At 46.5% G+C, this 13,170-nt stretch overlaps 1 protein-coding gene across 3 annotated transcripts in view; it reads right to left on the reverse strand.

The window, feature by feature from the left end:
• The window catches only part of LOC139755319 (arrestin homolog), a 143,955-nt gene that overhangs the window by 27,645 nt on the left and 103,140 nt on the right, over positions 1–13,170 (reverse strand). For 2 of the 3 annotated variants that reach the window (XM_071673452.1, XM_071673451.1), the window contains exons 4-5: positions 11,759–11,860; positions 9,330–9,477 (exon numbers count right to left, since the gene is read on the reverse strand). In XM_071673452.1, the coding sequence (XP_071529553.1) occupies positions 9,330–9,477; positions 11,759–11,860 (250 nt within the window). Of the gene's footprint in view, positions 1–9,329; positions 9,478–11,758; positions 11,863–13,170 lie in introns of all 3 variants that reach the window. The other variant, XM_071673450.1, reaches the window with a different exon arrangement.

Genomic DNA, 13,170 nt, shown 5'->3' on the forward strand with positions numbered 1-13,170 from the left:
GACACACAGTGACTGGTCACACACAAACACGTCACATGGCCCCTCTCGCATGACAGGAGAACTCATGAAACCATCCTAATAATCAAAGCTGCACTTGCAAGTAATAACGAGGTTTTAACGATCAACGTAAATTAAACGGCGTAACTACTGCAGGAGATAGTGAGAGGCCATTACGTGCTCCACAGTCAGACTGAACACAAGCATTCCGTGCCACACTTGTGTCTGATGTCAACACAACCAGACGAATGAAAACCACAACACCTCTGCTCGCTTGTTGTGATGACCGCGCGTGATGACCGGAGGGAGGAACTTGAAGTAATCCCGAGCAACAACCATCCTTGAGGTAATCCTACAGGAAACACAAGTAATCCTCACAACACTAAGTGTGTCAGGATTACCCTCATGCAGGGCAGTAATCCCCCAGCCGTGCGTGCGTGGGAGACAGACTTGCAACCCGACTGAGGGAGGTGCAGCCGCCTCTCCTCCAGCACCTACAGGAACATTCCCCCGGGGTCCTGGTGGGCTAGACTCCCAGCGAATGGTACATCCTGGGCCTCCTCCTCCTGAAGAAGGCACAACAAGGGGTGGAGAGGAGGAGTGGGGGGAACCACCACTTCAACCCTTTTCATTTTCGTGGAGCGAGTGGGGCCCATGACACTGGGGAGGTGGAGGGCGGCACAACCCCAGAGGAGGAGGAGGAGGAGGTAATCCTCACAGATACGACAGCGTCATCACAACACCGCGAGTCAAGTGTCAACTCCGGCGAGGCCACATCGTCGTCAGTGGACCCAGACACAGCTGTGGCGTCAGGGAAATCATCTCACAGGAGTCCTCACTGCCTCTGCTCCTGAGTGCAGCGCACCCCTGGAGCTCCAAAAACCCCTGAACAGCGGTGCTGGGGTTATAATAACCCAATAACCCCTTTTACAAAGTCCTACGGGCGATAACAACAATAATAATAATAGTCTATCTATCTATCCATATACATATTTATTCATTTCATTATACTTTGTCGCATTCTCCCGCGTTAGCAAGATAGCGCAAGGGAACAGACGAAAGAATGGCCCAACCCACCCACATACACATGTATATACATATATATATATATATCATAGTGATGAACAGTAGGAGGAGGAGGAGCAGCATGAGAGGAGGAGGTGTCTAGTGGGTGGGAAGGTAATCACTTAATCAGCTTGTCTCCAGCCACTCGCTCCTCAGGTGCCACAGATTATACCACCTACGTACACTCCAGGCCCCTGGGGAAGAAACTGGGCCCGTCCTGGGGGCCGCCACGGGGGAGGGGGGGGGGGGGGAATCAGGTGACACATGACCCCTGGGGAGGATAACACGAACCCCCAGGTGAGAATGGTGACACATAACCCCGGTATTTTGGCTGCCCAGGTTCGAACCCCTTGAAGCACGTGTGTTTCAAATTCCTTGCTCCACCAACTTGTGAGTCAATTAGGCGTCCTTTGACGTTCACGCCGGCCAAATACATTACGGTCACTCAAGCCAGAAGGGAAATGCACGATTTTCCGAAGTCAAAATTCCAGCGACGCACACTGAAGCAGACTCTGCATAAGTATCAGTTCCTCCGACGCATAATGAAGCAGACTTTCACGAAAGTAAACTTCCGCCGCCGTACATTATATTCTGCCGGCTTTCTGATGGCTACTTTACCGGCGCGTTGCAGAACCGTTGGGTTGGGTGAGGTGGGTGGTTGGGGGGAGCAGGCAAGACTTTAATATCTTTTTAAAATTCATTGGTCAGGGTTCGATTCTTCCAAGGTGCATTATCTTTATCTTTTGACCACGAGGCGACGATACGACCCTTGAGCACGAGGTACGACCCTTGAGCACGACGGTATGACCCTTGAGCACGACGGTACGACCCTTTAGCACGACGGTACGACCCTTGAACACGGTGGTGCGACCCTACGATATGATGACGTGACCCTTGACCTAGCCTTTAAGGAGAGACCGTCGCATTTGGAGGTCTTGGTTTTCTGTTCAAAGGTCGTCATACTGTTATGCTCAAGGGTCGCACCGTCGTGTTCAGGGGTCGTACCGTCGTGTTCAGGGGTCGTACCGTCGTGCTCAAGGATCGTACCGTCGTGCTCAGGGGTAGTACCGTCGTGCTCAGGAGTCGTTCCGTCGTGTTCAAGAGTCGTACCGTCGTGCTCAAAGTTCGTAATGTTGTGCTCAAGGATCAACTACCGTTTCAACACTGTTAGCGTGAAAGCCTTCATCATAGTTTAGGTCTAACAACCCTGTTCGGGTCAGCTTCTCACAAGATGATAACCCATGCGGGGAGCGTGTCACAACAGACGCATGAAACTGATAACAATGCATCCTGATCGCGTCATCCAATCAGCGTAGGTGTCATGCGTAACAGCGTCTGGACCTGCAGCGACCTTTACCCTGGAAATAATACGATTCAGCTGACCTTTATTCTCTATCAAGTTAACAGACGTAACCTAACGAAGGTCAATGTTAAATTCTATACCTAAGTTATTCTTTCACTCCCAGACTCGGTGTGGAACACATCGCCTCAGTGTGGTCGTGCAATATGCACGTCTGGAGTGCTGCGTGGAGGAGGAGGAAGCCCCAAGGAACATTCATTTACATTCAGTACTTGTGTGACATTTGCATAATGCGAGATAGACCGTCTTATCCACTCACTCTCTCTCTCTCTCTCTCTCTCTCTCTCTCTCTCTCTCTCTCTCTGTTTACCAACAGAGCCTTGGGACCAGGGAGAGGAAGGGCATCTAGGGGTAGTACTGTCCTGAGAGAGAGAGAGAGAGAGAGAGAGAGAGAGAGAGAGAGAGAGAGAGAGAGAGAGAGAGAGAGAGAATTTTCATATCAGAGGTGGACATGTTATCCAAACCTCAGCCATCGTGGAGTGGATAGCCAGTCCTGGCAACTCGAGCCTGTCTCTATGGCAACCTCTGCCATCCAGACGTCCGCACCATGACACACCGACTGCAACTCATGTCATCCTTATTCCCGAGTATCACTCCACCTTTCTCATCCTCACGACACCACTTGCTCTCTCTCTCTCTCTCTCTCTCTCTCTCTCTCTCTCTCTCTCTCTCTCTCTCTCTCTCTCTCTCTCTCTCTCTCTCCTCACGAAATCTCACTCTCTTCCATATCTCTGATCATCCTCAATTATCTAATTCTCTCTCTCTCTCTCTCTCTCTCTCTCTCTCTCTCTCTCTCTCTCTCTCTCTCTCTCTCTCTCTCTCTCCTTTCTCTTCACCCTTGCTCACTTGCCGCCTCTGGGGTTCGTATGACCCTACCTTAATGATTAAGGCAATCTTCTACATTCAGTCCAGGTTAAATTCCCATTAGTATATACATCCCTCCCTCCCCCCAATCACCACTACTATGTACTCCATCCATTACCACCACCACTGCATATATACACCACTTATCACCCCTTCTGTATGTAACCTATCCATCACCACTGCTATATCCATCACCGCTGCTATATAACAAAACATCATACCGCTCTCATCATACCCCCTTTTGATACAAAGACATACCTTCATAACATACCCCCACAGATATGCTACACCAGCCGCCCACAACCTATACATGACCCAGTCGACCTCTTGACTGACCAATCAGGCAACACTTGTCACAAATGACTTCAAACGATTAAAACATGTTGAGAGCTATCGGAAATTAACAGCTATTTCGTGCACTCAGACACATGCAGCGAGAATAGAACTATTACAATATGAGGTCGTTAAAAAACCAAAAAGCCAACATAAAACTGTCTTTTTCAGTAGCAAAAAAAAAGGAATAATAAATAAAATCCAATAAATAAAAACGACACATTTATCATAACGGCACAACGATTCCTTCATTATCATTCATCATTCTCACAGCTCATTCCCTCTTACTTATACCTTCCTTATTCCTGTCGACCCAAAATGCATTTCATCCAACCTAAAACGTTGCTCATCTTCTCATCATTACAGTCCTCCGGGCCACGTACACGGCATTCCCGTCCGAAGACAACTGATGCAAACGAAGGTTGCTAGGCTGTGGTACATCACCAGCGAGGGAGGGAACACATCCCTCTACCCAGGCCAGTCTACACTATCGTGGGAGAACACATCGTCACCATCATAACATACCTGTATTTCTGGCGGCCTTTATCACAACCCCGTATCAAACATCAGTAATCACAACACAGTATTCTATAACATATACTCTTGATATAACCGCCATACTCATCATCAGTCCAGGCCTTACCCATGATACAGGACGATAGTGTAGCATACCAAGACAACCAGTGTCGTCAACACACCTTAGGAATATATAACAAGGGTATATCAGGACTATAACGAGGGTATATCAGGAATATAACGAGGGTATATCAGGACTATAACGAGGGTATATCAGGACTATAACGAGGGTATATCAGGACTATAACGAGGGTATATCAGGAATATAACGAGAGTATATCAGGAATATAACAAGGGTATATCAGGACTATAACGAGGGTATATCAGGACTATAACGAGGGTATATCAGGAATATAACGAGGGTATATCAGGAATATAACGAGAGTATATCAGGAATATAACAAGGGTATATCAGGACTATAACGAGGGTATATCAGGACTATAACGAGGGTATATCAGGAATATAACGAGGGTATATCAGGACTATAACGAGGGTATATCAGGACTATAACGAGGGTATATCAGGACTATAACGAGGGTATATCAGGAATATAACGAGGGTATATCAGGACTATAACGAGGGTATATCAGGACTATAACGAGGGTATATCAGGACTATAACGAGGGTATATCAGGACTATAACGAGGGTATATCAGGACTATAACGAGGGTATATCAGGAATATAACGAGAGTATATCAGGAATATAACAAGGGTATATCAGGAGCAACAAGATACAGCGAGACGCCTCCTCCACCTCCCCTTCTCTGGCTGACATTAGCTTCCTGGGTGGGTGTCACTCGACTCAGATCCCCTGAAGCTATTTAAGAGAAGTTGCTGACTGAGGAAGCTCTCTCTCTCTCTCTCTCTCTCTCTCTCTCTCTCTCTCTCTGTTAACAGAAGCTAATTAAGAGAGGTCATACGAAGAGGAAGCAGAGCGCTCTCTCTCTCTCTCTCTCTCTCTCTCTCTCTCTCTCTCTCTCTCTCTCTCTCTCTCTCTCTCTCTGGAGACAGTGGAGGACTGGGAGAGAGAGAGAGAGAGAGAGAGAGAGAGAGAGAGAGAGAGAGAGAGAGAGAGAGAGAGAGAGAGAGAGAGAGAGAGAGAATACAAAACACGAAAGAGAGGAAGATGAGAAAGAAGACTAATGGTAATATATGATAAATTTCGGAAAGAAAGGAGAGGAAAGTGGAAGGGGAAATGGAGATGGAAAAGAAGGAAAGGCGACGGAGGGAGCCTGAGGAAGAAGGCATGGGAGAGAATAGGAAAATGAGAAAGAGAAATGAGAGAAAATACGATGATGGCGGGTAATATGAGGAGAAAGGAGATCAAAGGCGAGAGAAACATGGATGGTGGTGGTACGCAGATGGGAGGAGAGGGGAAAGTAACAGATGGTTGAAGAGAAGACTGTCACTGCCAGCACCAGCTGTTAACCTTTCCCTCTCCAGCTGGTCCCCAGGGCCGCAGATGGCCCTCCACCCCTCGTGGACCCACTCAGAGCATTCCAACCCTACATCATCTAGTCTTGAGGGGCGTGGCAGCTGGTCATAAGGGCTGCAGATGGTCCATCATCACTGCCGGACACCTGGACCTGTCCAGCCTGAAACAGCCAGCTGCCCCAAATGGTCCTCCACACGCGTTACCATCTGAAAATCATGAACTTCACAGAGACCACCACCAGGGCCTCCTCCAGGCAGGTCTCCAGCCCCATCCACCTCACCTCTGGTGGCTTCTTGTAGGATGAGGAGGGAGAGGGGGAGGGGGGGGAATCACCTCCCCTAACCCCCCCTTCCTCCCGCGCAGGACTGATGAAGCGAAAACGACATACGGCACACAAGTTTCTATGTCCCCGAGTTTCATAAAAGAGAATGTGCGGACATCTTAGCAACGGGCACTGAACCGTATCATTTCTTTTTAACAACTCATATACGGCCCTCCCCTCTCTCTCTCTCTCTCTCTCTCTCTCTCTCTCTCTCTCTCTCTCTCTCTCTCTCTCTCTCTCTCTCTCAGATCTCTCTCTCTCTCTCTCTCTCTCTCTCTCTCTCTCTCTCTCTCTCTCTCTCTCTCTCTCTCTCTAGTTCACAAACATGGTGCAACTCCGTTTTCTCTGATGTCTGTAGTTCTGAATTCAGTTCGTGAAATTCATATTTCTTTTCGCATATTCAAGATCACTTTTACCTTTCCTCTGAATGAACGTGGTGTCGAGGGTGAGGCTCGCTCCACGACTGTCTGTGTGACTCTGTAGTTGTTTTATGTATGGGGCGCTTAGGTCATGCCAGGGGAAACGGAGTCTGCTGACGGATTGAATACATACAAGACGTTCTTACATAACACGTTACAACCTTGGCTGTCACAACATAACGCCCCGGGACGTGTTACCATCTTCCTTTCCCTCTACTTTTCTCTCCTCTCTACCACACTCACCAACAGCCCTCCAACAAACACCTCTAAAATTCCTGAACTCACAAAACCTCTCCCTCCAATCGACAATCAAGAGGGATTTTCGAGTCTCTATCTCCTCCTGCCATAAATAAAACGAATCATTTTCATTATCATATTTATATTTCACGCCATCTCTAACGACGTTTGGTTTCAAGATCCTACGAGATAGAGGAAACAATAATCTACCTCAGTCACCCTTAAAATGATGAAATGTCACAAAACCTTGATTGTAGGGAAGGAGGAACACAGCAGAAACAAACTATACCCTCGTGTATGTGCAGCGAAACGAACCAACATACACACAAATATACATAAACTTGACATAGAGAGAATATTACTTATTCTCCCGACATAAAAAAAATGGATACGATCGTGTTGAAGTTCTACAAGGCAATAGAAAACGAGAACGTCATCTCGGCAGACAGCACAATTTGCCAACAACAATATTAATGAGAGGATGTTACACTGAACAACAGTGTTCCACTCTCCGACCTTCTCCCTCACAAGCAGGAGGTGTGGTACACTACAGTTACTTCCTTCTGTAATAATGATACAAACTTTGGTCCGGCACCTCAGTACACATTACAGGATACCATTACTTCAGTCCCTGTACTTGGAAAAGCTGGCGTTAAGTTATTCACACTGTAGTGTAATTAAAGAAGTAAGATTATCAGTGAAAGAGACGAGAGAGAGGCATTTGGACGGGTTTTGCAGGGAAATAGTGCAAATGACTGGGAGATGTATAAAAGAAAGAGGCAGGAGGTCAAGAGAAAGGTACAAGAGGTGAAACAGATGGCAAATGAGAGTCTATACACATCACACAAAACCTTCTCCTGAAGTGACGCGCATCGAGAATTTCAGCCACGATTCAAAAACAATTTCAGTACAGCATTATGAGTGTTGTAATAACTGGTGGACGCTGAATTCATTCTCGCGTCATTAATACCTATGGGAATTTGTAATACATTCAACGTTCGCTTTTAATATTTGTTCAACTTTGATCCGTTGTTTTATGTTAATAAAATCCACTTTTCGTTGTAAACTCGTGCCGTGGTGATTACCATTAATGACTGTGACCCACACAGACCCGCCCGGGGTCGGGCCAGTGTGGGTTTGAATCCTAGGCGGGTCAGTAGGCCTACACTTCACCCAAGGTGTTCATCATACCTTAAGAGCAACTACAGAATATGTTTTCCCTGCTACTGCCACGCAGCGTCAGGAAACAACACAGGATGCTCGTATTTGAATACATTCTCTCTCTAGCGCTCATCATACGAGAGCGACCATTCCTAAAAGCTCATGTAAAACGCGGCACACTTTGAAAACAGCGGCATATCATTAATACTGTGCTGTGGGCAGACTCATCCCGGATGTGTAATGCCCGACGGTGTTTACAGAAAGCAAAACACAAACAGAACATTAATGATTCACTTTTATCTGTGAGCCTCCATACTCTGACCTCATCAGCAGATATTCAGGTCACATCTAGATCCTTATTTTATGTCTGATGAATTTCCAGAATTACTATGTACATATATATGAACTTCACCATCATAAAACTTGTATAGAAAAATGTTATTTCTTCACGGGAGAGAATCACAGGATATGAAGAGGTGTTCTTACCGTCGGCCATGTTTACGAAGTCCTGAAAGATCATCACTACCGCTCACATGAGAAAGGAACACACACACACACACACACACACACACACACACACACACACACACACACACACCATCGATCCCAAGAATCTGAGGCTACACAGAGAACAGGAGCACCAGTGACAGTGATGGCAGAGGTAATAGACCATCATGATTAGCATCCTCTAGGAACCCAAGGATACTCTAGGAACCCAAGGATACTCTAGGAACCCAAGGATACTCTAGGAACCCAAGGATACTCTAGGAACCCAAGGACACTCTGGGAACCCAAGGACACTCTAGGAACCCAAGGACACTCTAGGAACCCAAGGATACTCTAGGAAACCAAGGACACTCTGGGAACCCAAGGACACTCTAGGAACCCAAGGACACTCTAGGAACATCACTGCCATGCCTTGACAGGACCGTCTCGCCAGAGGCCAGAAGGAGCAGCTTGAGGAAAGAATTCTTCCACGTCACAAGAAGTCATCAAACATCCTTCTTGACTTCAGGTTTCCCTGCTGGCAGGATGTCCTCCAGACCTGTTAAGAACCAGCAAATTGCCCAGTTTCTTCCGCGTGGAAGTAAGCGGCTTAGAGACCCCCATCGGTACGATGAAGACTGTGCAATATTTGCGCCGAGATATTCTCTGATGCAGGCCGAGAATACTCCAGTTACTTATGGGTAATACTACATACTGTATACATAATACAAACATGTATGATGAATATTATAGTTAGTTATGGGTAATAATACATACTGTATACATAATACAAACATGTATGATGAATAAATAGGGGGGGAGCAAGGGGGGGGGATGAATGACGTGGAATGTAAGGAAAAAGCGACAGTGGCTGCCAAAGACCCGGGAATGAGTAATGGTTTACCCGGACGACGACGAAGATCCTGACGGGCAACGTTACTCACCTACGAAGATCCTGACGGACAACGTTACTCACCTACGAAGATCCTGACGGGTAACGTTACTCACCTACGAAGATCCTGACGGGCAACGTTACTCACCTACGAAGATCCTGACAGGCAACGTTACTCACCTACGAAGATCCTGAGATCGTAGTTGGTGCCTATGGGCGCCCCCACGTAGGTCCTGGCCGGCAGGAGGGTCACCGAAGGCGGCGCCAGAGATGACACGGTGAAGGTGAAGGGCACCGCACCTGACCCGAGCCGCTTGACCAGCGTGTCCTGCAGGAGGAGGAGGAGGAGGAGGAGGAGGTCAGTCACACTTGACGTCTCAGGTCACCAGGCTGGTAGGCAGGGGTCACGGCGGGCTCACTACCCACCACCTCAGGTCACGGGGTCATCCAAATCTCTCACGTCATACGTCATACGTATCCGAGGTCACACCAGGACTATATATAGGTCATACACGTCACATGAACTCTGTGGTGAAGGTCAAGGACTGAGAATTACTACCTATAGTTCAGAGGGGCATGATTTATTGGACAAAGGTCAGAGGTCAAGATTTACTTCCTAAAGTTCAAGAATAACGAGCCGGGAGGTCAAGGTGAGAAGGCACCAGTCTTGGGGAAGGTAATGAGAGGCAGACTGACCCAAGCTGACCCAAGTTTTTGAGGATTGGAAACTGATTGATGAGGGGGTGAGCGGACGGGGGGCCAGGGAGATACAGTGAGAGGGCGAGGGAGAGGTGAGAGGGACCGTGAGTGAGTGTGGCTTACAGGAAAAACATGAGGGAGAAAAATATGCATTAAGGAAAGGGAGAAAGATGGAGATAGAAACAGAGATAAAGATAGATAGATAGATAAATAGAGAGAGAGAGAGAGAGAGAGAGAGAGAGAGAGAGAGAGAGAGAGAGAGAGAGAGAGAGAGAGAGAGAGAGAGAGAGAGGCAGTGGGGATTATCATTACATCAGCCCGTCCCACTTCCGCAGCAAAACATAGAAAACAAGAACAGTAAGGAGAAATCTAACCTGACCTGACCTGACCTGCCTGTCTGCCATGGTGGTCGTCACGTGACCCGACAGTGCCACACCCACAAGAAGGGGTACCAACGACTCCACAGCTCCCGGGAGAGTCCTCGCCTGACGTGTTTACAAACAAGAGGATCTTCCAACGGAGTGCGGCCGTATCATCCTCCAATGTCACGCAGTCAGAATTACGTCAAAACACCAAAATATAGTCATTTCCATAATGTAGGAATCACGTCAGGGTGTCTGACACACACACACACACACACACACACACACACACACACACACACACATGGAAAATCAAACATGGAAAATTCTATATCCATTTCCAATACTCTATCCGTAATTCAAACGGCAGATGAAGTAAGGATGGAGAGAGAGAGAGAGAGAGAGAGAGAGAGAGAGAGAGAGAGAGAGAGAGAGAGAGAGAGAGAGAGAGTAAATAATGAAGACATCAGAGAACAGACATGATACTCGGTCAATATGACTTTAAAAGAGCAGAAGAATAACATGAGGAGTCTTGAGTGATTTAAGAACTAACATATGAAGTACACGACAGATCTCCACTGAAGTAAGATGACAAACCTTAAAATATATAGCACCCCCTCGACATAATGCTATGAGTCATATGATTTTAGCCCTGTGAGTAACATGACTTGGTCCAACTGAACATATGAGTCACATGACTTGGTCCAACTGAATTTATGAGTAACATGACTTGGTCCAACTGAACATATGAGTTACATGACTTGGTCCAACTGAATTTATGAGTACCATGACTTGGTCCAACTGAATTTATGAGTAACATGACTTGGTCCAACTGAACTTATGAGTAACATGACTTAGTCCAACTGAACATAGGAGTAACATGACTTGGTCCAATAAAACTATTGAATCACCCAACTGAACATACCAACATTTCCCGAGTATGATGAATAAACGAAGAAAAATGACTCAACCAGTGAGTATAATGACCCCAGACCCCTCAGGTATAATGCCATCCCCTCGAGTCTGATGGGAAGACCATTGAGGTATGATGAATTAATCCCTTCAGTCCCATGACTGAGGAGGAAGTAAAAGATATAAATCGGGGTGAAATTGCTCTCTCTCTCTCTCTCTCTCTCTCTCTCTCTCTCTCTCTCTCTCTCTCTCTCTCTACCCTGCACAGGAAGGGAAGAGACACTTAAAAATCCCCTTAAAGCCCAACCATAAATATAAAGGAATGAGACGTATATATATATATATCACACTGGCCGAAACCTTACAAGCGAAGGGAAAGACATCATCAGATATGAAGCCACTTAAAGAAAAAAACTATGATGGATTCTAAAGGTACCCAGGTATTTCAAACTCACCGACTTCAAACACATAAGGGGTTGGAATTAATATGCTAATGATCCCAGAGCACTAACAACTAAATGGTGACGTAAGCAGGTCGTCTATTGTGGCCACGACGGGTAGTTCTAGGCGAAGTGACGAAAGACGAGGTTTTGACGGACAGCCGGAGACCCAGCATGACCCCGTGATGACACTCACCTGTAGTGGCGTCAGGTTCTTGAACTCGTGTTCGCCATCCGCCATAGGCCAGAGCTGCTGGGCTTGAAGACACGCCTCGTTGCAGAACCTCAGGCCCATCACCTGCAGCAGAGGTCGTTGGGTGGTTAGAGGAGAAAGTCGTTAAGTGGTTAGGATAAGTCGTCACGTCGTTTGAAGTAGACAATGCAGTCGTCAGAGGAGGTGATTATGGAGTGAACCTCATCATCATTAGAGGGTCCTAAAGCCTACATGAGATGGTAATTAGGTGGACACAGGAAGTAAATGGATAATCAGGTGTTCGGTAATTAGAGGAGGTAGTTTGAGCTGGCAGATGGTTGCTCACGAGACGAATGAAGTTAGTTAACTGCCTGTATATGATTACTGGCATCTGTGCCTTGATGGAGCTGCTTAATAAGGTGATTAAAACGGTTGGCTGTGCGGGGAGCTGAGGTAGTTAACCCTTTCACCACGAGGGCACGACCCTTGAGCACGACGGTACGACCATTAGGTATGATGTTCCAACCTCTGATCTGACCATCAGAGGTCAGGTCACAGGCCGAGCCATCATTACCAAGCGTCGTACCATCATAAGGGTAAGGTCGTGGATATTAATTAGCTAAGTGTGATTAGGAACCTCCAATAGGGTTACTATGGGAACGAGGTAGTTAGGCGTTTGTAGAGGATATTAACTGGGGTTTTATGAGAGATACTCAGAAGATAACTTGTTAGGTACGTTAAGGTGAACTGACAGTTAAAACAGATGACGTACTCTGGTAAATAGGATGGGTCGTCTGTTAATTAATTGATATATGTTGGTAGATGGTGAAGGTAATCACTTCTTGTTTGCTAGTTAGGGTAGTTAAAGTACAGAAGGTTTCGTATGCAAGGGTACAGGAAGCTCAACCAATAAAGTCCTAAATCGTACATCAGATACGTTGTCTACTGGCTACAAACAAGGACTGGTTTATATACATATATGTGTGTGTGTGTGTGTGTGTGTGTGTGTGTGTGTGTGTGTGTGTGTGTGTGTGTGTGTGTGTGTGTGTAACACAAAACAAATACTTTAAATACACATGAAATACATTAAATACACACACACATGAAAGAGAATGAATATACATATAACCTACAAAGGATCACACACACACACACACACACACACACACACACACACACACACACACACACACACACGGAACTGCCCGCCCGCTCGTGCGTGCGTGTGTGCGTGCGTAAGTGTTCCACGCCATTTCAACCTGCCAACCTGCGCTTAACCATGACGAACTCACAAGATATTTTTCTTCCCCTGAAAAAGATGTTGAAAATGTTCATAATGTGACCACAGGATAGAGACAGGTGTGGACAGATTACAGTACTCTCGTTTCCTTCTCTTTTTTTTCTTCGCAGAAGCG

The sequence above is a fragment of the Panulirus ornatus genome, chromosome 19 (assembly GCF_036320965.1).
Source record: "Panulirus ornatus isolate Po-2019 chromosome 19, ASM3632096v1, whole genome shotgun sequence".
NCBI lineage: Eukaryota > Metazoa > Arthropoda > Malacostraca > Decapoda > Palinuridae > Panulirus > Panulirus ornatus.